Here is a 23,190-nt window from a genome sequence, read left to right on the forward strand (position 1 = left end):
CTCTAAAGTTATTGACTTATGAGTCTGTTTCTTCACTATACCTTTATGAGAAAAAGACAGAAAAAAATTACCTTCACAATACCTACTTACAATTTCCAACCTGCTAAGAGATATTGATGGAAGGTTCTTCAACAGGAAATGTTAAATACCCTCAGCCTGTGCCAATATTTTGTAAGTCAGCCATTAGAAATAATACATAAGCAATTTTCTGAACCTATAGTTAATCATTACATGGATGACATTTTACTATCTGATTCAAATGTAAGTAGTTTAGAAAGAATGTTTGAAGAAGAAAAATTTTCCTTGTTGGGGATTACTAATTGCTTCTGAAAAATGCAAAGGGGGAGATTCTATTAATTATTTAGGCTATAAAATAAGTTTACAAAAAATTGACACCTAAAAGGTACAAATTAGGAGAGATTATTTGCAGACTCTTCAAAGATTTCTAGGAGACAATTCCCATCTATGGTGCACTATTTGGATGAAACCTGATAAACTGATTAATTTAAAGGAAACTTTGGATGATGACATTAACTTAAATAGTCTCAGGGAGTTATCAGATGAAGCTAAGAGAGAATTGACTTTGATTGAAGAGAAATTACAGAAGGCACTTATGGATAATGTGGATTTGAATCTTAACTGCATTCTGATCATATTGCCCTCCAGGTATTTCCCTACAGGACATTTAATACAGAGGGAATATATTATCTTAGAATGATCTTTTTGCCACATTAACTGAATAAAAATTAAAAAGTTAAGTGGAAAATGTCCCTGAGTTAATTCTAAAAGGAAAATCGACACCTTGTCAATAAGCAGGAATAACCCCAGCAGAAATTATAATGCCTTTTAATAATGACAAAAATTGACAAATTATGGGAAGAAAATGAACCCTGGCAAAGAGCTTGTAGTAAATATTTGGGTGAGATTAACAATAACTATCCCTTAAACAAGAGAATTCAACTTATAAAGAGAATTAACTTGTTCCTTTTTAGCACTATATGGAACATACCAATAACTGGAGCCCCTATATTCTATACTGATACAAATAAATCAGGAAAGGTGGGTTACAAATCATAAAATTTAAGTAAAGTGGATCAAACTTTTTATGATTCTGTCCCAAAGTCAGAATTATATGTTCTGCTTATGGTACTAAGGGATTTTAAAGAACCTGTCAATATAGGTACAGATTCACAATATGCAAAAAGAGAAAGAATGAGAATATGAGCAAAGAGGTCAAGACCATGAAGGGTTCACCCACTGAAACAGTTTACCTGAGCTAATGGGAACTCACCATCTCCAGCTGCAATGGGAAGGAACAAACATAGAACCAAACTAGTCCCTCTGAATATGGTTGAAAGTTGTATGGCTGGGGCAGACTGAGGGGCCACTGGCAGTGGTACTGGATTTATCTCTACTGCATGTACTGGCCTTTGGGGATTCTATTTTCTTTGAATGTATACCTTGCTCAGCCTAGATGTAGTAGGGCCTTGGACTTTCCACAGAGCAAAGTGCCTTACCCTCTCTTAGGATTAAATGGGGTAGAATGGAAGGATGTATGGAGGGAATGGGAGAAAAGGAACGAGTGGGAATTCAGGATTGGTATTTTCTTTAAAAAAATCTAATAAAAAATAAAACTTTACAACAAAAAAATAAAAAAGAAACTACTAAATTTGTAACAGACGATACAAAATTGACTTTATTATTTATTCAGTTGCAAGATACAATCAGGAATAGGCATCATTCCATATACATAAGATACATCTGATCTCATATGGGTCTGCCAAGTCCTCTAACACAAGGTAATGCAGAAATAAATGTATTATTGATTAGAAATGTGCTGAAGGCCTCAGAATTTCATAAACAATCATGTTAATACCAAAACTTTAAAAAGAGAGTTTTCCATCATGTGGCAACAAGCCAAGGAAATGCCCTACTTGATCTTTATGCAACCAAACACCACTACCTGCAGGAAGTAACCCTACAGAGTACTAAACGGAATGAAATCTAGCAGATGGATACGTTCTATTTTGTAGAATTTGGAAAACTAAAATATGTATAACATACAACTTATATCTTCTCGTGCCATGTATTCGGGTTTTCAATGGGCAACTGCTCTGAGTTTGGAGAATTGATTTGGTAATTAAACTTGCTAAAATGTATGACCATCATGGGTATAAACTGTACAGATAAAAACAAACAATTGTTCCAGTATATGTCTCTAAGAAAATGAAACAGCTTTTTGCTTATTATAATATTAAGTATATTACAGGTATACCACACAATCCCACAGTGTGGGCAGTTATAGAAAGATTAAATCAAATGCTAAAGGATATATTAAATAAATAGAAAGGAATGATAATTTCCCCTAGAAATAGACTGAATAATGTTTGACTAAGTTTGAATTTTCTAATTTCTAATGAGAAATGGACAACAGGTTCAGGGAGACATTGGATAGTAGAAAAAAATTACATAACTAAATCAGTTGGTATATTTTAAAGATGTACTAACATCAGAATGGAAACCAGGACATATGTTATGTTGGGGAAGGGGTTTTGCTTTTGTTTCCACAGGAGAGGAAAAGCTATAGAGACCATAAAAATTGATAAAGATTTGATTTGAACAAGAGACATGATTCAATTTAAACCAACCTATAAAACTAACAAATGCTTTTCATTTGATCAAATATAACTTGCCATAAGAGAATTTCCCTAAAATTAGGGTTGGGGAAGGATTTTGTTTCTGTCTTTTCAGGAGAATAAAGGTATCCAGCTAATAAATCTGAAGACCACTGGACAAATGAGACATCTGAAGAAAAAGAACAAATCATCCAGAGAAAAGGTCTCAAGAAAAAGCGTAAATTGGCTTATTGGTATGTCACATTTCCAACAGGATAAAATTTAATAAATCTTTCCAAATGTTTTTTCTGATAGTCTCTACAGACATATAATACAAGTAGTCTTTTTGTAGCCCCAGTCCAATTAAAGATTAATTTCTTTGGAGTTGGAGTGTGGCTCTCTTCTTCTCTAAACTCAAGCATGCTTATTAAGGTAAAATCTACAATCTCTGTCTTATGTCAGAAGAGCCACCTGATATGAGACAGAAGAAGAACAAATATTTAAGAACTGTTTTATTGACACTAATCTCACAATCCTTTCATTTTATATTGACTCTTTAACAGTTTTTCTTAAGGTATAAAATTTATAAGATTACTACATGCATATATATTCCATTTTTGTCATAATATTAATGGTCATATACAGTACTAGCTAATTGAATAAGAAGGTTTCATCTACTTTCCTTTACAGGATTTTGGGTTTGAACCTCTGTCAGTTTTCTACAGTGAACCATGAGCACACCTAAAAGTGACATTTGAAGTCTCCAAAAAGAGGATGGGGCCCCACAACAACAATTCCTCCAAGACTGTGATAACACCACTAAGCTTAAAAACACAACCTAAAGACTGGCTTTAGACTACAAACTACTCAGAAAAATTTCCAGGTGGCTAACTGAGATGATTCAGCCTAACAAACTACAATAGGCAGGATTTGAGACAAGAACTGCATTTTCCTAATACACAGAGACTGGACAACAAATGATACAGCTACCTCTCCCAGGACTTGAAAATTAACCCAAATTTTCCTTTTCAAGATCCCCAAAGATGCCATCACCCAAAAGCACAGAAAATATATTTTAAAAAAGCATAGTAGAAAAGTTTCCCAACCTAAAGAAAGATATGCCTATGAAGATACAGGAAGCTTACAGAACACCAAACAGACTGGATCAAAAATAAAAGTCTGCTTGCCATATAATAATCAAATTACTAAACATACAGAATAAAGAAAGAATATTAAGAGCTGCAAAGGAAAAAGGCCAAGTAACATATAAAGGCAGACCTATCAGAATTACACCTGACTTTTCTTTGGAGACAATGACAGCCAGAAAGTCATGGTTAAGTGTTATGTAGACATTAAAAAGCTAATAGTTTTAAATGTTTTACATTAGATTGGATTTTTTATATTGTATTTGTATACAAATTTTGTATATCAATATAAATTTGAGATGAATTTTGTTAGAATATACTGTACATACATTTCTACTTTTGTTCAAAGTGTTGTACCTGTATAACTAACTTAACAATGTAGTATAAATTTCTAGTCCTTGAAAATTATAATCATTACCAACTGTTTGGGATAATAAGGAACTGCAGGTTAGTAGTTAATCTCCTATTATAGTCAAACTTGAAGTCACATTAGGTATGTTTTCAGGCTCAAAAATATATATTTTAGATAGACAGGCCATCTTCAAACACTTCAGAGATATATGGAATATGGCATTTAAGATGTTTTCATATCATAGGTTTTTTTTTGTTTTCATAACAACGAGACATGTCTCCTCCTAGCAGCACCAATCTACTTCAATGAAGATGATGGGCATTGAAGAACCTCCATATGGAGTTTGCTTTCTTTGCGGCAAATGTGAGCCACTGAGCAAGAAAATGTCCCTGCCTCAACAGCTGACAATAAGCTGCCTAATTAGACAAGTAGGACACAAAAACGTGACTGCAAAATATTGTCAAGACAAGGAGTGACAGCCCTTCAGAGTATCCTGCTTCACAGAAAAGTCTGTCAGATAATGCAAAGCCTGTAGGCCAAATATGGATGTCCTAGCTTTACAGTGGAACTTTGGGTGACTGCTCAGGCAGCCAGTTGGCTGTTTCTGTCATTTCTCACATTTTTTTTGGAAGTCACTTGCTTACACTTTCTCTTTACTCAGTTAATATTATTCCCTTCTTGGGTCTCTGAGGGCATTGAAGACCAGATAGCTATAGTTTTCCTTCTTTATCAGGTGCAGAAAGCAAGTTATGACAGAAAGTGAATTAGTTAGAAGACTTTGGACTCCCCAAGATAGAATAGATAAGGAGTATTTTCTATGAATTTGTCAAATGCAAATGGACTAGACATTGTTGATGTATTTATTGCCTGTATATTGTATATATTGTACTTAATGTATGTAGTTTTTCTTATATTAGCTATAACCTTATTTTCTTTTTAGACAAAAAAGGGGAAATAAAGTGGTATATTATTTGTATTTTAATGAAAAAAGATTGCCTGAAGATCAGAGGGCAAAGCAGTCATACCAGTCAGCAATACAGGCCAGGGAGTGGTGGCATACTCCTTTAATCCCAGAACTCGGGAGACAGAAGCAGATGGATCTCTGTGAGTTCAAGGCCACCTGGGCTACTCAAGATTGAATCTGTCTAAAAGAGAAACAGCTCACAAAAAGGTGATCCCAGCACTTAGGATCATATGCCTTTAATCCCACCCAGCACTAGGGAGGTGGAGACAGGAGTTATATGGTTGGGCAGAAACAGGAATATAAAGGAAAAGAGACAGGAACTCAGTGGAAGTGGAGTCTGAGGTGGTGGAGAGCATTGGTGAATCTCTCCATTGTTTTGTCTGAGACTTGGTAGAGGTAAGATCTTTCTAGGGGCTTGGCTGCTTTACTTTTCTGATCTTAAGCTTGAACCTCAATATCTGTCTCTAAGTTTTTATTATTTGTGCTACAGGGAGGTACTTCTTATCTGGAGGATTTTAGTGAATGGAAGCAGGTCCTGGGGTTGGCTTGCCCTTGGCTCCCTCCTCTCTGTTTTTCTGTGGCTCTCCTCTGCCACATATTTCCACTGTCATGATGTTCTTTCCAAGTTCATGGGATTCAAGTCACCATGGACCAAAACATCACTGGCTTCTTTGCCTGCTACTTAGAAAAATCACTTTAGCAATGGAGCTTCCTCATGATTCCCTGTTTGAGAAAAGGACACTGTATCCAGGAGATGAAGAGCCACCTTCCCAACAAACCCTATCTTTGGAGTCTTTAACAAAGAAAAAATGTTCTTTTATTCAATGAAATTTCTGTAACTAATTCACTTTTTATAACAAAAGATTGTTAGGGAAGTGGCTCAAAGATGAGAAAGAACCTTGATTTAGAGCCTCAGCACCCATGTGAAATGCCAGGTATAATGGCACGTGTCTGCAGCTCCAATGCTATGAGGCAGAGACATACAAATCCTTGAAGCTCATTGAACAGCCAGTCTAGCACAAGTTATGAGTTTGAGACTATGTCTTAAAAAATAATGAGGTAGATGCCTGAAATGGATGCCCGGCATTCATGGATGTACACACAGGTACATGAGCACCCTTTATACAAATGTGTGCATATACACATGAACACACACACACACACACACACACACACACACAGCAACTTGAGAGGAGGAAAGGACATTTGGAAAATCTCATTCTTTTAGATCAGAAGCACCCATTATCTAATGCCTCAGCCACAGACCTTGAGGTCTCATGTTCTTTGTCCTAAATCCTAAGACAGAAAAAGTGACTGCTGAAAGCTGAGAGGCATGGACAAGAACTGCATCCATGTAGGAAGAAAATGTCAGGGGAAGGATGCAGGAGGAAGATGGCGGGAGAAGGATGCAGGAGGAAGATGGCAGGAGGAGGATGCAGGAGGAGGATGCTTCCTCAGGTCTTTAGAGCCTCTTCAAACCCCCAGCTTGTACAGAAAAGCAGTATGAGGTGGTGTCGAGTCAGCCCAACAAAGTTCTTGTACCCAAGTCCCCAGGTTCTGCCCAAGAGAAGGGACATATGGGGCCCCTGATTGTTTGCTTTGCTTTCAGTTTTCCCTGTACAATCCAGGCAACTTGGAGCCAGCATATCTGTCACCATAAAACACTAACATGAGGCCAGGCCTACTGCAGTGCTGACCTTCTCTGAAAGGCCTTATGTGATCAGAGGAGACTTGGCAACCTACACAGACCCTGCTGAGAGGAAAGGGCTGTGGAGCTGATGGCTGTGGTGCTTCTGCCCGCTGCCCAGCTCATTTCAACTCCGCTAAATGAAGGCCTAGCAAACACAGTGTCAATGTGATGCCTGAGAGAACACAAACCAGAGACAGCCTCACCAAGTTAAGTACATTCAAAGGAGAAATATTTATATTTTACATTTTAAATAGTCCCCAAGGGATGTGCAATATGTTTCTCATCTCACTTGTGTTTAAGAACGTACCGTACTTGAAAAGCGAAGCAGGCCCCCAAGCTGTGTACTCAACTGATAGTGAGCTTCTTATCAGATGGATCAAAGTAATAGACTCTGAACACAAACACTCTCTGTGTAAATGTGCTAAATATAGGCTGTTCGGATGAAAAGAAAAAGCACCGTCCTAATGAGATGAGCACAATCTGTCACAAGACCTGGCACTCTGGACACGGGACTGATATGATAAGATGTGTGCTGTGCTTCTCTTGTGTGGTTATGTAACAGAATTGCACGCTCTCTGAAATGCGGTCCCGAGGACACTAGAGGAAGGCACAGATCTTTGCAAAGTGAGAATCAGGACTGTTTCAGAAACTCAAAGAAGAGGTACAAATCTAGGTGATCTACAACTCACAATGGGGGTAGAAATGGCATCTATCTGAACTGCAGTTAGGTTGACAGGGCACAGTACTTCTTCATAGTCTCAAAATGATCAGAAAAAGAAGGCCATGTAGTTGTGCTCATTTCAGTAGAAGCCCAGGTTAATGAACAGACAGAATTACACGTTAGAGGATTGAAAAGTACTATTTGAGGAAAGAGGTAACCCTTCAACCGGTGAGTCACAGTCCCCATTACCATCACGGCCGTCTGGAAAAACATCAGAACAGGTTCTGAGGGATGTTCCAGCCCCATGACTTGGACCAACTTGGACCACGTGAGCTGCTTTTTCCTACTGAGAAATCAGGTAAAATAGATCCATCCCTGTCTGTTTTAATAAACACACACAGCTCAGGCTATGTGGCTGAAACTACTCCCGATAATTCTTTAGTCACTGATGTTTGCAATGACAATGACAACAGTTAGAACTTATCAACTGCTCGATATGTGGCAAGAGTCATGATAGGTTCTGTTAGAATAAGGATATGACATAACTTCCAAAAGTTCAGGAGTTGAAGACCCCTCCCAGGACGAGGTTCAGAGACAGAACACGGAGACCTGATAGGACCGTGATAGCTCTAAGATAATCAACGAACTAATCCACGTGCAGATTCATAATCCAGTGGCATTATTTGTTGGTGATGGAAATTATGAGGTGGAGCTTAGTTGAAGGAAGTGGTTCACTGGGGCTTGCCTTTGAAGGTAGCCCCTTTCCTCGCTCTCCTGCCTCCTGGCTGCCTCCCAGTGAGTTCTCTACCGCCACATGTTTCTACTATACTCTTCCTCGCCGTGCCCATGCAATGGAGCCAGCCCTGGACTAACGCCTCTGAAACCGTGAGTCAAAAGAATCCTTTCTTCTTTGAAGTTGTCCTTCTGATTATTTTGATACAGCAATGGAAAGGTGACTAACACATGTTTTTTACATATATAAATTTTGCAAATTAGAAGTTTTATATCTAAAATGAGGACTGAGGCTCCAATAACTTAAAAAGATTTACCCAAATCAACACAGGCAATATCAGAGGCACAATTGAAGACTTACATTCTCTCACTACTCAGTCTGTGAACGTTGGGACTGATAATTGAAATACAGTACTGGTAAATGGACTATAAATTCTTCTTCTTGACTTAATAGGTTTATGCACTAATAAATCCATAAATTGAAAAAATTATGTGTTAAAAGTACATTTAACACATCCCACATACCAAACTTCATAAGTCAAGCAGTTCTCCCTTAACCAACTGGTAATCAGCCCGTAAGTAGGCAAAATCATATGGCACAAAGCCAATTTTATGATACAGTGTTGAGACATTTTCTTGAATTCTCACATTAATAAAATGCTGGCAGCTGGAGGCTATCAGTTGTTCTGTGTGTTCTCTGTGTAAAAAGTGATACATAGTAGACCAAAGAAGGCATGATGGAGGTTCTCATGAGGGAGGAACCTACTAGATTTGGTGATCGCTACAGACTTCAGAGAACTTACAGAGGAGGAAGTGCCTAAATCATGTAAACAAGAGGCCCCCTTGGCTTCTCACACAGAGGTGAGAAGCCACAGGTGTGCAAACAAAACAAACAGGCATGCAATTTTGTGGGACTGCAAAACACAAGGAAGAAGATGGGACATGCTACAGGAGAACTTGGAAGACAACTCTCATGATTTCATGTTAGTAAATCAACAAGGTTATGTCTGGAATGCAGCAGAGAGAAATGAAATGTTTTGATTAGGAGAATCATGCGACCTGGATTGTTTTCTAGATATCTTAATTTTGCATTCACTACCAAGACAACACAGATTCATGGGAGTTGGCATGTTTGTTGTTATTATTATGTTTACAAGAAGTTAAGTCAAGTCTAGGGACAAAGACAAGCAAGAGTTAACTGGAGTCTCTACTGAGTGATAAGACAGTAGTGCGAATATTTCAGAAGAGCATATTCACATAGAGTTGGCAAGCCCCAAACAGCTCCAAAAATACATGGGAAAATACTTCCCTTTTCTGAATTGTATGTAGAACAAAGTTTGTGTCTTCACAGGGCAAATAGATTTTCATTCTCCAGTCTGCCTTTGCAGCTGCGTCTGTTCCCAGACTTTGGTGCCTTAGAAATTTCCAGGTTCCCATCTGTTTAATAACCTCCCCATCTGGGGGACCCTCCCATACAAAAGCAGCTTGTACCCCTCTTAGGAAGCGGATACAAACTGTCTGTTCCCTTCACTCTTACCTGATGTCAGATGGGAGACATCAGCGACAACAGAATCATAATGGCACTGTGGTGTCCTAACTCTGTGGTCCTTGGAAAGTTTCCGATGTGTTCTGACGCAAGCTGTTCATTTCGAAAGTATTCTGTGTGAGACTTCAGTGCGATAACAGAGTACTTAGTGAGGACCTTACAAATATTCAATAAATAATCTTTATTAGTATTTATTATTTAAACCCAACTTCTACATATGCCTTTACAAACACGTCTTTGCAAAAACATCAAAATCACAACCAGAAAGACTTTATTTCATGTGGTCTCTTCATATTATTTTACCACTTGCATTAAACTGCATCATATTTATTGACAGTCATTTGAACCAAGAGTTCATTGACTGGCTATTTTTATATTTGGGACCAGCTTATCCCGTGTATCCCTTGTCTCTGTGTCCTGACTACTGGGATGACAGGTGGACCCCCACATCCACCTGACATTGACATGGGTGCTGGAGACCTAAACTTAGGCCATCATGCACACACAGCAAGAACTTTATTAACGAACTTATCTCTCCAGCCCTGATAACTCATTCATTCTTACTGCTAAGTTATACTCAATCCGATGGCTATCTCAGGGTCTATTCCTTCATTTGCCAACTGAAAACATCTCACTGCTTTTAGGTTTTGGTAAAACCTAGTAAAATTGATCTAGCCTCTTGTATATATATATATATTTATTTATATGTAAGCTTGGGAAATCATCTAAGCAGATGTTAAAGGTCAATTAAAATGCAAAAATGCAAGGAAGATTTCACTGTGCTTTTATTCATTTCATCTTTACATTTTTTATTGTTGAAAACCACAGTTTCTTTCTGAAAATCTCTTTGGAAAATTTCTTACAAGAAGAGTATATGAAAAATGAATCCTCTCAACATCTGTTTTGGAGAAAATTACTTCTCCTTTACTTTTAAGGATAGTTTCATTGGATGAAGTAGCTATGTTGAGAATTTCTGTCCTTTATGGCATAATATGTGGCATCGGGCATGGTAGTGCATGATTTTGCAGGCAGATGTCTGTGAGCTCAAGGCCAACCAGGGCCATAAAGATACCTTGTCTCATTACATTAAAACAATAAAATATTTTACTGAATTCTCATTTGTATAACTGAGGATTGAAGCAGTGGTTTGGTGCATTCTAAGAACTCTACCACTGAGCTAAATCCTGTCTTGTCCATTACCTCACGTGGATTTTGAAGAGAATCTGATAATTCCTATTTAATTTTTTGTTGTTTTTTTAAAGTTTTTTTCTGTTTTCTTTATTTTATTTAAATATTCTTTTTTTATTTTACATACAAATCCAAGTTCCCTCTCCCTCCCCTCCTCTTACTCCCTCCTTCTTCCCTGACCCCACCACCATCCACTTCTCAGAGAGGGTGAGGCCTCCCATGGGGAGTCAACAAAGTCTGTCAGCTCACTTGAGACAGGACCAACTCCCTGGAGCCCCACCTAGGCTGAGCAAGGTATCCCTCCATAGGGAATGGGCTCCAAAGAGCCAGTTCATGCACTAGGGATAAACACTGGTCCCATTTCCGGTGGCCCCACAAGCTGCTCAAGCCACACAACTGTTACCCACATTCAGAGAGCCTAGTTCAGTCCTATGCAGGCTCCTCAGCTGTCAGTCTGGAGTCAATGAGTTCTCTTCTTTCAAAGTTTGCCTCCAGGGTTTTTCAAAGTATTTTCTGTCTCTGGTTTTCTGCAACATGAAAATGGCATGTCCAGGTGTAGGTTTTTACGTCACTACTCATCACATGCAATGCTCTTTAAGCTTCCTGAGTACATGGCTTGGGATGTTATTATTTCTAGACCATCATTGTTTCAAACACCTCTGCATTTCTTCTTGTTTTCCCCTCCTCTGCATCATCTTATTTTACCTGCATGTCACGTCTTCCCTAATTGATCCGCAGCTCTAGGACATTCTGTTTGGTATTTTCCAGTTTTCTCTGTATTTAGGTCTGGATGTTTACAGGGACACTCCTTCAAGATGACTGATTCATTAATTGGACATGTTTGTTGATTTAAAGGACCACTCAAGATATTCTTCACACTTCTGGATTCTCCCTTAAAAATTTATAACAAGCCCCCCTTCTCATTTTTGAGAAAGAGTTACCCTCTGAACATTTTTGAGAGTCACACTGGATGCTGGCTGTTCTACTACTGTGTAGAACTACTACTGGACTGAACTCATGGTGATCTTGCTATCTCTCCTTCCTTAGTGCTAGTAATATTCCAGAAATGTACCTCTAGCCTCTGTGTTTGGTTATTTATTCTTCACAGTGTCATTTCTGCTTATATTACTCTTCTCTGCTTTTTATTTTGTTTTTTGTTTTTATTTTTGGTTTTTCAAAAAAGAGGTTTCTCTGTGTAGCTTTGGCTGTCCTGGACCTCACTCTGTAGACCAGGCTGACCTCAAACTCAGAGATCCATCTGCCTCTGCCTCTTGAGTGCTGGGATTAAAGCTGTGTGCCGCTACCTTCAATGGCATCCTCTTCTCTGCATTACAGATGGTCCATTTCCCCACCATAAGCTTTAGTCATATTAATTCCACTTGTTTAAGTCTCCAGTCTGAGTCTGGTTGTGATGCCTGCACTTTCTTTCTACGTATGTTCTCTTTGCCCTGCTGACCATCTTGTAATTTTGTGATGAGAGCCAACATGTCATACTGGATGAAAGGAAGTGAAGTGGCATGGATAAGGCCTTTGGAAGGGTTTTAGGGTTATCTGGCCAAGAGTTATGCTTTATGTTCTGCCTACCATCTCTACAGATGCATTCTGTCAGAGCATTTCCTCTGTTATTCCTGTCTCCCACATTCTGCCATTCACTGGAGAGTCTTCTGAACTGTGAGATTTTCAGTTGCATTCCCTTAAGATTCTATGGGGGCTGTACTGACAATGCTGCGCAGGGAAGCCAGCTTAATCTCAGGATTAAATCTTAGGGTTTAGCCCTGAGTCTGAACACTGGCCTCCATAACTACATCTCTGCTTTATTTTATTTTGCCGTCTTATATGTATATCACACACACACACACACACACACACACACACACACACACACGATGGTATTGATTCTGTATGGGGAATGCCAGCTTGGAGGCTTTAAAGAGAATTATAGATGGATACATATTTTTAATACTTTTTTTCTCGATGCTGAGAATTGAACTTAAGGCCTTCTATCTGCTAAGCAAACAAGCTCTGTATTGTGGAGACTCAAGCCCAGGAGTACAGGTGTATAGAAATGTTTAATCCCCATTCTACACCAACAAAAAATCAAAGCAACTTTCCTGATGAAGGTTACAAAACTGAGAAAGAGTAGAAACTATTAGAAAAACAAAATATCAAGGAGGAGGGGTGCTTAATACATTTTATTATTAATAATATTTTTAGGCTCTGTGCAAAGTGTTTCACAAGCAATTTTCTATATGACATCACCATAACATTATTTTATGGGAAAAAGGAAATCATTGTATAAGTAGGATTTGAACCTAGATCTAACTTTGACACCTGAATTCTTAGTGACTCAACTGAAGAGCCCCAAATAGCATTCATAATTGGCATCCTGTAACCATGACCTTTATCTTCAAAGAGGAAACAACGTAACGTAACTGTGCTATGTCTTGAGATACAAGAGGGCAGAAGAGGGCAGAGGAGTTGCAGGTGGCCCTGTTAACAGGGACATTTGCCTAAGACTCTGGGACTGTTCACCCTTCAATAGTGATGAAGCCATTTTTCCCAGACAGCATCACAGCACCACGGGCCAATTCCTCTGTCTCTAAAAACAGACCTGTCAGTAATGATAGATGCTTAAATAAGAAAACTGCATGGTCCACTCTGAGTTTTCTCCAGCAACATTTCTAGTTCAGTGATTTAAGAAAAAAAAAAGAAGAAAAGGAGGAGGAGGAAGAAACAAATGAATCTCTGAGCACACTTACAGTAGAAACCTAAATTGAGTTTTAGGAAACAGACACTCTAACATTATTGAAAAATCTGCTTTTAATGAAAATGCAATTTACCTTAAAGAGAAACTACTGTCAGCCAGTCCCAAATTTAGATTCAATTCATTTTCAGAGGGCACAGAATTGTCATCATATTTTTATTATTATCACTCAATTTTGAGGAATAGAAACATTTTAGTAAAGTAAAAAGTGAGTGTGAATATCAGTCCACAGTTCCCACACTACACATAACGAGACCAGAAAACAAATTTTAGGAATTGCTTATCTTCCACTTTGCTTTGAGGGCAGGTCTCCCTCGGTCTGTCACTCCAGGCTGGAAGGCCCATGAATGCAAAAATCAGTTCTCCCGTCTCTGTCCCCTATCTTGCTGTGTCGGGATTACAGATGCATGCCACCATTTCTGGCCTTTCATGTGCGATTTGGGATCCAATTCAGGTTTTCAGGCTCATGTAGCAAGTGCCTTTGACACTTAGTCATCTCCCTGCCGAGATTACTGGAGGCATGCTGTCTGGAACACAATTTTGATTATCAACAAATCAATGATAAGGTGAAGGGGAGAAAGGGAGAACCCAAGAAGATGTCCCCGGAAGCTACTGTCCCACCATCCACAGCCCTGTGAGTGGCTGGGTTTCTGTTTTCTATCAGAGAACACCAGTGACAAGCTAGCAAGCTCTCAGAACGTGTCCTAAGCGCTGGCTCCATCCAAAGTCCTCTGTACACCATTCCCAGCTCCACTGGTATCAAAATCGCTCTAATTTGAAGATTGCAGAGCACACAGCTCACAGCTCAAATGTTAATTTAGCCATGACTCGTCTAACCTTGAACCAGAGCCACAGTCATCCATCAGAGATATTCCAATTAAGTTAGCATTCATGATGGCTAAATGTTAAAACCAGAACCTGGGTATTGAAACCAAACACAGATAGCGTCTGGGACGTCTTGTATGTAACCTCTACTCCAGGATGGCCTGGACAAAGGAGTGTTTGTTCAGTTTAGCCTACTCTCTGCAATCAGAAGGCTGAAGCTCTATGTGTCAAGTCTACTTTCCTCTCAGGAAAAATATCAAAGTACAGAAGTGTTAACCAACATAGTCAAAAGCACACGGCTCTTGGGTCACAGACCTGTGCTCTGCTTTTTCTCAAAGCCGGGCCTATTGACTTCTTTCACCAGTGGCATTGAGGGTCTGGCCACAGCCAGCTGCCTTAGCAATACCTTAGAGTTCTCAGTCAAGATCTCAGGACTCTCTCAGACCCACAGAGGCAGAGGTTCTGATGAAAGCAGACATTTATTCTCTCTGTAGTTGAGGCTTTAGCTCTTCCTGGTGTACGCTGAGTTCTCATACACATGGTCCAAAGTCTCTGAACAAGCACAAAAGAGAGCTAGAGAGGTCCACTTCATTTTGTGATCAAAGCAACATAGCTTTAAAAGATTATGTTTGGGTTGGGGCTTGACGAAGAACACTTACCAGCTGGCAAGTAAGAGGTGGGAGAAATATGTAACCGAGTGCCATGAGTCACAGTCAGAGCAAATGACCTTTCCCTTGTCAGGGCCCATCATTAAAAACGAAGAAAAATAGCAGGCATCCGTGTTCCAAGGGACAAAATGATTAAAGCTAGGGTTGTTTTCTATTTCAATAATATTCTAGGTTACCAGTAATATTCTTTGTTCATAAATTCACTTGCTGATTTCCCATTTAAAGTGACCCCAGAAATAATGCAAGCATATCTTATTAGTAAGAGCATACACACACACACACACACACACACACACACATACACACACACACACACACACACACACACACACGTGGGGGGGGCAGAGAGAGAGAGAGAGACAGAGAGACAGAGAGACAGAGAGACAGAGACCGAATCTGTTATATAATCTATGAGAGATGAGTCATTAGATTCCTGCCTGATTCTTCGTTACCTTACTAATCTGGGAGCATCACCACTTCTCCTTGCCTAGGACAGACGTGCTGACATTTACAGAGGGACAGACAGATACTCTGACATATCTTTTGGGCTTCTCAAGTTGTCTGTTCAGATATAGTGCTAAAGCAGGGCTTGATTCTTCCAGGTGACCAGGCTATACCAGCTTGGAAGAGAGGATCTGCATATAAAGTAACAGAAGGTGTTTGAAACCAGCACTTTCAAACTAGCCTTTATTATACTTCTATTATCCTATTTGCTTATGGTTTGTAGATCACATAGAAAATAAATGTATTGTTAACATAAAAACTCACAAAACTGTTGCAGCTGATTTTTATACCAACAGGCACCTGTCTGTTTCAAATGCAACAAATAAACATTCTTTTTAGAGAAATAACATTTTTTAGAGTTGACTAGAATTCAGAATTTACAAACAACACTGACCATTACTGCGGTTCATCACAGGATCAGAAACCAAAGTAAACAGTTCAGTGCAGGACAGGTTTACCTTTATATATTTCTAAAAATATTACAATATGTAATTAATAAGTTACATCAGAATGCATTCTTTGCCTAAAATAAAAATACTGAATTTAGTAATCAGCATAGAGAACACATAAGAAATGAGATATAATTTTGGAAGACATTGAAACATCTTAACTCATATTCTAATATTCTGCTCATATGCAGCTAAGAGCAAAAGGGAAAGCCAGCCTAGGATCAATCCAACGTTCTGCAGGAAAAACGTCATCCAGGGTCGTTGTGTTTGAACATGAGTCATTTCAGGAAGCTAAAAAAAGAACGAAAACCCAGAATAAGATCCAGATATATTCAACTGCTGAGAAAAGCTTGGTGGGAAAACATGTTATTCAGAACTCAATAATCTTCAAAATTCCCCAAACAGTTACCCAATGTTTGGTACCTACTCCTGCCATTAGTTTGAAATGTAAGCTAAATGGAGCCACTCGCTGGTGACTGGAAGGACTCTCGCATTGGCAGAAGTCTCAAAATGACACAGCTGTCAACGGAAGCCAACTTTCCCTTTGTTTTCAGAATATGTTTAAATGTGAGATAAACAAGGCATGAAAGGTACAATTTCCGATTGCTCCATTAGGCTTATGAAACATCTAAATGCGCCAGCTTCTGCAAAGCGCTCGTGTTTATTTACCGTCAAAGAGAAGCCCAAGGTCCCCCTGACCTTTAGAACAACAAAGAAATCATTTCCTAGGACTGTATTTTATTCTCAAAGAGACAAGTGGAAATAGCCTCATGCCCATCACACATCATAGCACCATGTGGAAGAAAAGGTGCATCCAGGCTTCTGTAGAAAGAGCCCAGTGTGGTTTGGGTTTGTATAGATCAAATTCCTTACCCTAACAAGGCCATAGAGAGCAACAAGCAAGACTGTTTCCCTTGGAATACATAGACTCAGGTCAGTATATAAACTCATCGAACTTAATGTTGGCATCACTGAGAGCCACTGTTGAATGCTTAGTTGTGTCCTTGCCTTCCACTAGATGGCAGTTAGTCTAGATGTCATGGGCACCTTGGGCCTCTTGTAATGACAATCAGGAATAGAAAACTATTTTTCTGGTACTGTGGTAATTAATATACATCCAGATTATATTAGTTTATATGTATAGTGGACATTATTTATTCATAAGAGATTAAATTTGGTGGTATTCTTAAAGAATTAACAACATTAACTGAATTTACCTAACATCTTTAAATGTTAATAGTTTAAAACAGTTTTTGCCAGTTAACTCCAAAGCTAGGCAACATACATAATTAATATTTCAATTACATCACCCGTGGTCACTTAACGGCTTATATTTTGAACAAACTTATTTTCAAATACTGAGCTAAGATTCCCTTTCTTCTTTAGATTGCAAATAAGATAGTTGTCACTGACTGTATGTGGCTGAATTAGCGGCACACTCCAGGCCTAGTGACATGTGCCTGTAGCCCCAGTATGTAGGAAGTGGAGGAAGTAGGATCAGAAATCATCTTCAACTGTATAGAGTGAGACACTGTCTCAAAAACTAAGTCACAAAAATTCAAGCAGGTGTTTAATTTCTTGCTGTTCTTTATTAACTTAGGCCTACGGACCTGCTGCTTACTTGGAGTGTCCAACACATGGCAGAGAGGAATGCACCTGTCTGTATCAGCCACAGAACCTCCACCAGTGAGACTTCATTAGTCCTGTATTCGATGCAGATGGCATTCTGCTCGAGCAAACACCGCAAATACTTCATGCTCCAAGAACAGCGTCCTCATAGAATATACCTTTAAAGTGCTTACACTACAAAATAGGATGTACATTCTATTTGGTCTACACATACCCTCATTTAAATATCGCTCCTGTGTTTCCTCTGCCTCCCTTACTCCTCACAATCCTCTGAGAGATAAATTGCTGAGGCCCTGTATGTGCAACCAACGTCTCTACAGATGTGAAACTGGATCCAGGGCAGAGCCAAGTCAGCTCCTTCAGGAGTACAAAGGCCACCTCTGTTGGCAATTCACGCTTACCGGTGGTGAAAATTCCTCCTCTGGCATTAGAACAAAAGATTGGAAATAACAGTGTTAAAAGGTGCTCCTCCCTCCTCATCAAACAAACTTGCTTTTGCAGCAGACAAAGGCTATCACAGAAATCCACAACCCACTAAGTGCAGAGAACAATAGGCATCAACCCCAACTGGTAAATATATAGTACAACCCCTAGACTAGGGTCAGGGAACACCGTGGTAGAGGGGGCACGGAGACTGTAAGAGACAGAGGACCACGTGGTCTATTGAGACATCATGTTATCTACAAACAATAGGAAAGCTTCACCAGTGAAATCTCAAGTATATGGTCACTTAAACGAGACTTTTACTACATGCCAACATGGGTGGGAGAAGTCTCACAAGGTCCCATCCCTAAATGAAGAGCTACAGGCAGTTAATGTTTGCTGAGGAAAGAGAATCAGTCTTCTCAAAGGACGAGCCCCCTGACAGCTTATCCAATTCCAAGTAGTCAGCCATAAACACACACACATATACAAGCAACATTAACTGGGCTCAGCAGGATGTGTGAATGTGTATGTATTTAGATGTATATTTACATACATGTCTATAGCAACTGTTAAAAGAAAAGTTCATGAATTTGAGGAGAAGACCTGGAGAAATTGGAGAGAATTAGAAATGATATAAATATGGTACTCATGTGTGAAATTCTAATCTGTATATATAAAATTTTGATTTAAAGAAAGTCCCATACAGTCGAGAAGGAAGGAACACTACCAACCTAGCTCTATGAATTTCTAAAATAATTAACAAATGATAGATGAAAAAGAAGCATATAGATCATTTTCTTGATGGATGTAAGATTCAAAATTCTCAGCAAAATACTTGTCAGTCAAATTTTGCAACACATTTTAAAAAGTCATATACCATGATTAAATTAGCTTCATCCCAAAAATGCAAGGATGTTTCAACATATGCAAATCATTAAGTGTAATATAGTAATACATATATTTATGTATTGAAATGACATAATTATCTCAAATTGACACAGAAAAAAACCTGTGACAATGTTTAGTATCCCTTTATGATACATGATACTAGGAATATGTGCTAGTTGGCTTTTTGTATTTGTTAGTTTGTTTGTCTTTTAATTTTATCAACTTGATGCAAGTTAGATTCTCTAGAGTCATCTAGGAAAAGTGAGAAATTGCCTCCATTTGATTGGCTCATGAGCAAGTATTTCAGGCATTTTCTTGATTGATGATTGGTGTGGGAGGGCCCAGCCCACTGTGGGTAGTGTTACCTCTGGGTAAGTCCTGGGTTGTATACGGAAGCAAACTGAGTACACCAGTAAGCAGTATTCTTCCATGGTCTCTGATTCTGCTCCTGCTGAGTTCCTGCCCTGATGTCCCTTAAGGATGAACTGCGTAATGTAACTATCAGTACTTTCTGTCCTGCTGGCCCCCTGGGCCGGTTTCTCTCCAGGTCCCGCTCACTAGCTCTTGCAACCGCTTATAAAATAACTGCTCTGAGGCTTATTATCAGTCACAATTGTCTGATCAATGTCTTAGGCTTCTTACTGGCTAGCTCTAATTATTTAAAGTACCCATTTCTATTCATCTGTGTATTGCCACAGGGTTGTGGCTTACCAGTGAGACATGTTACTTTTTCAGTGGCTACACAGCGTCTTTTCATTCTGTCTTCCTTCTCAGTTTCTTCTTTTAGATTCCCATCTAGCTATAGTCGGCTGTCTATTGGCCAAAGCATCTTTTTTCATCAACCAATAAAATCAACACATCTACAGAAGGACATCCCACATCAGTGACATGGAAGTGTAATCCAAATAATTTCCTTTCTCCCTCAAATTGGTTTTGGTCAGTACTTTATCATAGCAATGAAAACTAGGATTGAATATTATTTTATATAACAATTCCTAAAGTACTGTCTCTTCCAACATCATTCTAGGAGAAATGGATGTGTTAAGTCTAAAATCAAGGCTGAGAGAGTGGTATCCACTTTCCAGTCACCCAATATAATGTTTGAAAATGCAGCTAGAGCTAGGGAATACAAAACGACACAAACAGGAAAAGAAGATGATGTGATAATATACTGAAAGATACAATAGTCTCAACCAGAAAACTCTTAGGTCTGAGGAACACAGTAAAATAGCAAAATATAAGCTCTACATATAAAAATTAGTAACTTTCCTAAACACCAAACTGATAAGAAAGAAATCAGGGAAAGATTCCCATTTACAAAAACTTAAATTTTAAACCTTAAATGAGTCTAAACAAATAAATAAATCAGCTCTACAATGAAAACTTTAAAAACAATGAAGAAAGAAACTAAAAGAGATACCATAACACTTCTCAAGCCTGCGGATTGGCAGAACACATATCGTCTATGATATGAAAACTGATCTACCAATTAAATACAATCTCTGTAAAATTTCCAATGACTTTTTCACAGAACTAGGAAAAAGCTAAAATGTGTATGAAAATATAAATGATCACATGAACAACCAGGTCAGTCTGCAGCAGAAAGAGCAATTTTGGAGATAACACAACATTTGATTAAATTAATACTGTAGACCTATAGTTACAGAAGAGTATGTTAGTGTGAAATAAAAACTTTGTGAAAATTGAAATATAAAAGAGGCCCCAGAAATAAACTCACATAATTTTCAACAAAGATGCCAAAAATAAAAATAAAAATGATGGCCTCTTTAACAAATGGTGCTAGGAAAACTACATCTACCTGTAGAAGAATGGAATTAGGCTCTGATCTGTCACTGTAAAAAAAAGAATCTATTTGAAATGGATTAAAGACCTGAATGTAATTGTTAAGAGAAAAGACGTCAGAGCACAAGTACCAGCACAGACTTGTTGAAAAGGCTCCAATAACCCAGAAAATAATGAGAAGAACTGACAAGTGAAGCTGTGTAAAATGAAAAAGCTTCTGCACAGCCAGGAAGCTGACTGTGGAGAAACAGCCAACCGAATGGTAAGAAGTCATTGCCAGACATACGCATTGATGGAGACTTAGTCACTAGAATCCACAAAGAACTCTGGTTGCGAGTACTTGCTACATAAGCAGGAACACTTATGTTTGAATTCCCAGCACCTATATTAAAACACCACAACCCTAGCACTGTATGGAGTACAGTGGTGCTTGCTGACTGCCAGCATAGCTCTAGATTCAATGAGAGACTCTGCTTCTAGGAAATGATGTAGAGCAAGTGTATGTACATGAATGCACGGACACATATTTGCAAATATGCACATATCACACACAAGCATACACACACACACATATATAGACACACAAACATACACACAAGCATACAGAGAAAAAGAGAAAGAGAGGAAAAGAGAGAGAGAGAGAGCTCAAAACAAACACTCTAAATCATCATTTAATCCATAAATGGGTAAATGAACTGAACAGACAGTTCTCAATGTGAGTGTGTGTGAGTGTGCGTGTGTGTGTGTAAATGGCTATATGAAATGGTATGTGAAACAGACATTTGATATTCCTAGCTATCATAGAAGTACAAATTGGAACTACCTGAATTTATTTATTGACTTATTTTTGGAGATAAAGTTCATTTCATGCTAATTAGGATGACTAACATCAAGAAAACCAATAGGAGATAGGGAATCTGACACAGTGGATAAAGTTCTTGCCATGCAAGTGTAAGAACTGGAGTTTAGCTTCCCAGATCTCCCATAATACCTGGGTAGGTGTAGCTGCTACCTGTGTCTTGAAACTCAAGAAACAAAGACAGGTGATTCCTACAGTAAGACAACCAATTAGACTATTCAGTTGCTATGCTCTGGGTTCAAAGAGAAACTATACTCTTGTGAAATAGAGTGTGATAGAGGAAGAAAACAAACATCAACTTCATGTCTCCGCATGCATGTGTACATGATGCACATATGCTTCCATACACATGTACACATGCATGCACTGCATGTCCATGCATATGCAAGGAAAGTTTCTGAATGCATCTCAAATGATGACTGTGTTATAAATATGATGTTCTTCCCATAATCATGTGCCATTCACTATAGGGAAAAGGGTTCATAATGCCTATTTCCAAAAGCATCTCTCAGGCACCTGAATCTGTTTTCCTTAGCTGGACCCAGACCGTGAAGTTCTATCAGTTATCATGAACAGTGTCTTAGATGTGCATTTCTGAGTCTATGAACACAAACTAACAAGGCAGTATACTAGAAAATTACATAATGATGTGGAAAAGGCAGCAGTACAGAGAAAGTAAAAGATAACAGTGGTTTCCATATGTGAGAAAAGAAAGGGAAGATAAGCAGAGAGAGTGCGAATATATTTACGGAGGTGAAAGTTTCCTTATAACATGGCAGTGATGGATACATGCCATCATATATATTTGGCAAAATCCATGGACACAGAAGACTCACAATGAAAACTAATGAAAAATTTAGACTTTGAGTCAGGATATTAAGTCAAAATTGAACAAATACCTAAACATATGAGATTCAAAATTACAAAATTCTTAAAAGCAAATTTGGAAGATTCATGAAAGCTGATTTATCACTGTTTTTTTTTAAGATATAAAACTTCAAGAAGAGAAAAGTGGTGTAGGAGGTCTTTCCGAATTTGTGTTGCTTTCATTGGCTAATAAAGAAACTGCTTTGGGCCTGGTGATAGGGCAGAACTTAGGTAGGCAGGGAGACAGAACTGAACACTGGGAGAAAGAAAGCAGAGTCAGAGAAAAGTCATAAATCCTCTGAGGATGAGGCCTCCACTCTCAAAAATGTTGGGCCATTGATGTAGGTGTTGTTTTCATTGGTTAATTAATAAAGAAAACTGCCTGGCCTGATAGGTCAGAACATAGGAAGACGGGGAAGACAGAACTGAATTCTGGGAGAAATAAGCAGAGTCAGGCAGAGGCAGAGAGCTGCCCACCCTGAAGCTGCCAGGTCAGACATGCAGAATATTTCCTGGTAAGCCACGACCTCATGATGAGATACAAATTATTAGAAATGGGTTGAATCAATATGAGAGAGTTAGCCAATAAGATGCTACAGATAATGGGCCAGGCAG

General features: G+C 38.7%; 1 protein-coding gene across 3 annotated transcripts in view; it reads right to left on the bottom strand.

Annotated features, from left to right (window-relative positions):
- The window catches only part of Slc39a12 (solute carrier family 39 member 12), a 120,843-nt gene that overhangs the window by 8,527 nt on the left and 89,126 nt on the right, over positions 1-23,190 (bottom strand). The window contains exon 13 of one of the 3 annotated variants that reach the window (XM_048461118.3): positions 15,810-16,394. The exons of 1 other annotated variant lie outside the window; for it this stretch is intronic. In XM_048461118.3, coding sequence (XP_048317075.3) covers positions 16,266-16,394 — 129 coding nt within the window. In that variant the 3' untranslated portion in view covers positions 15,810-16,265. Of the gene's footprint in view, positions 1-15,809; positions 16,395-23,190 lie in introns of those variants that run through there. One more of the 3 variants, XM_085699058.2, reaches the window with a different exon arrangement.

Source organism: Myodes glareolus, chromosome 14, assembly GCF_982192425.1.
Source record: "Myodes glareolus chromosome 14, mMyoGla1.1, whole genome shotgun sequence".
NCBI classification, from domain to species: domain Eukaryota; kingdom Metazoa; phylum Chordata; class Mammalia; order Rodentia; family Cricetidae; genus Myodes; species Myodes glareolus.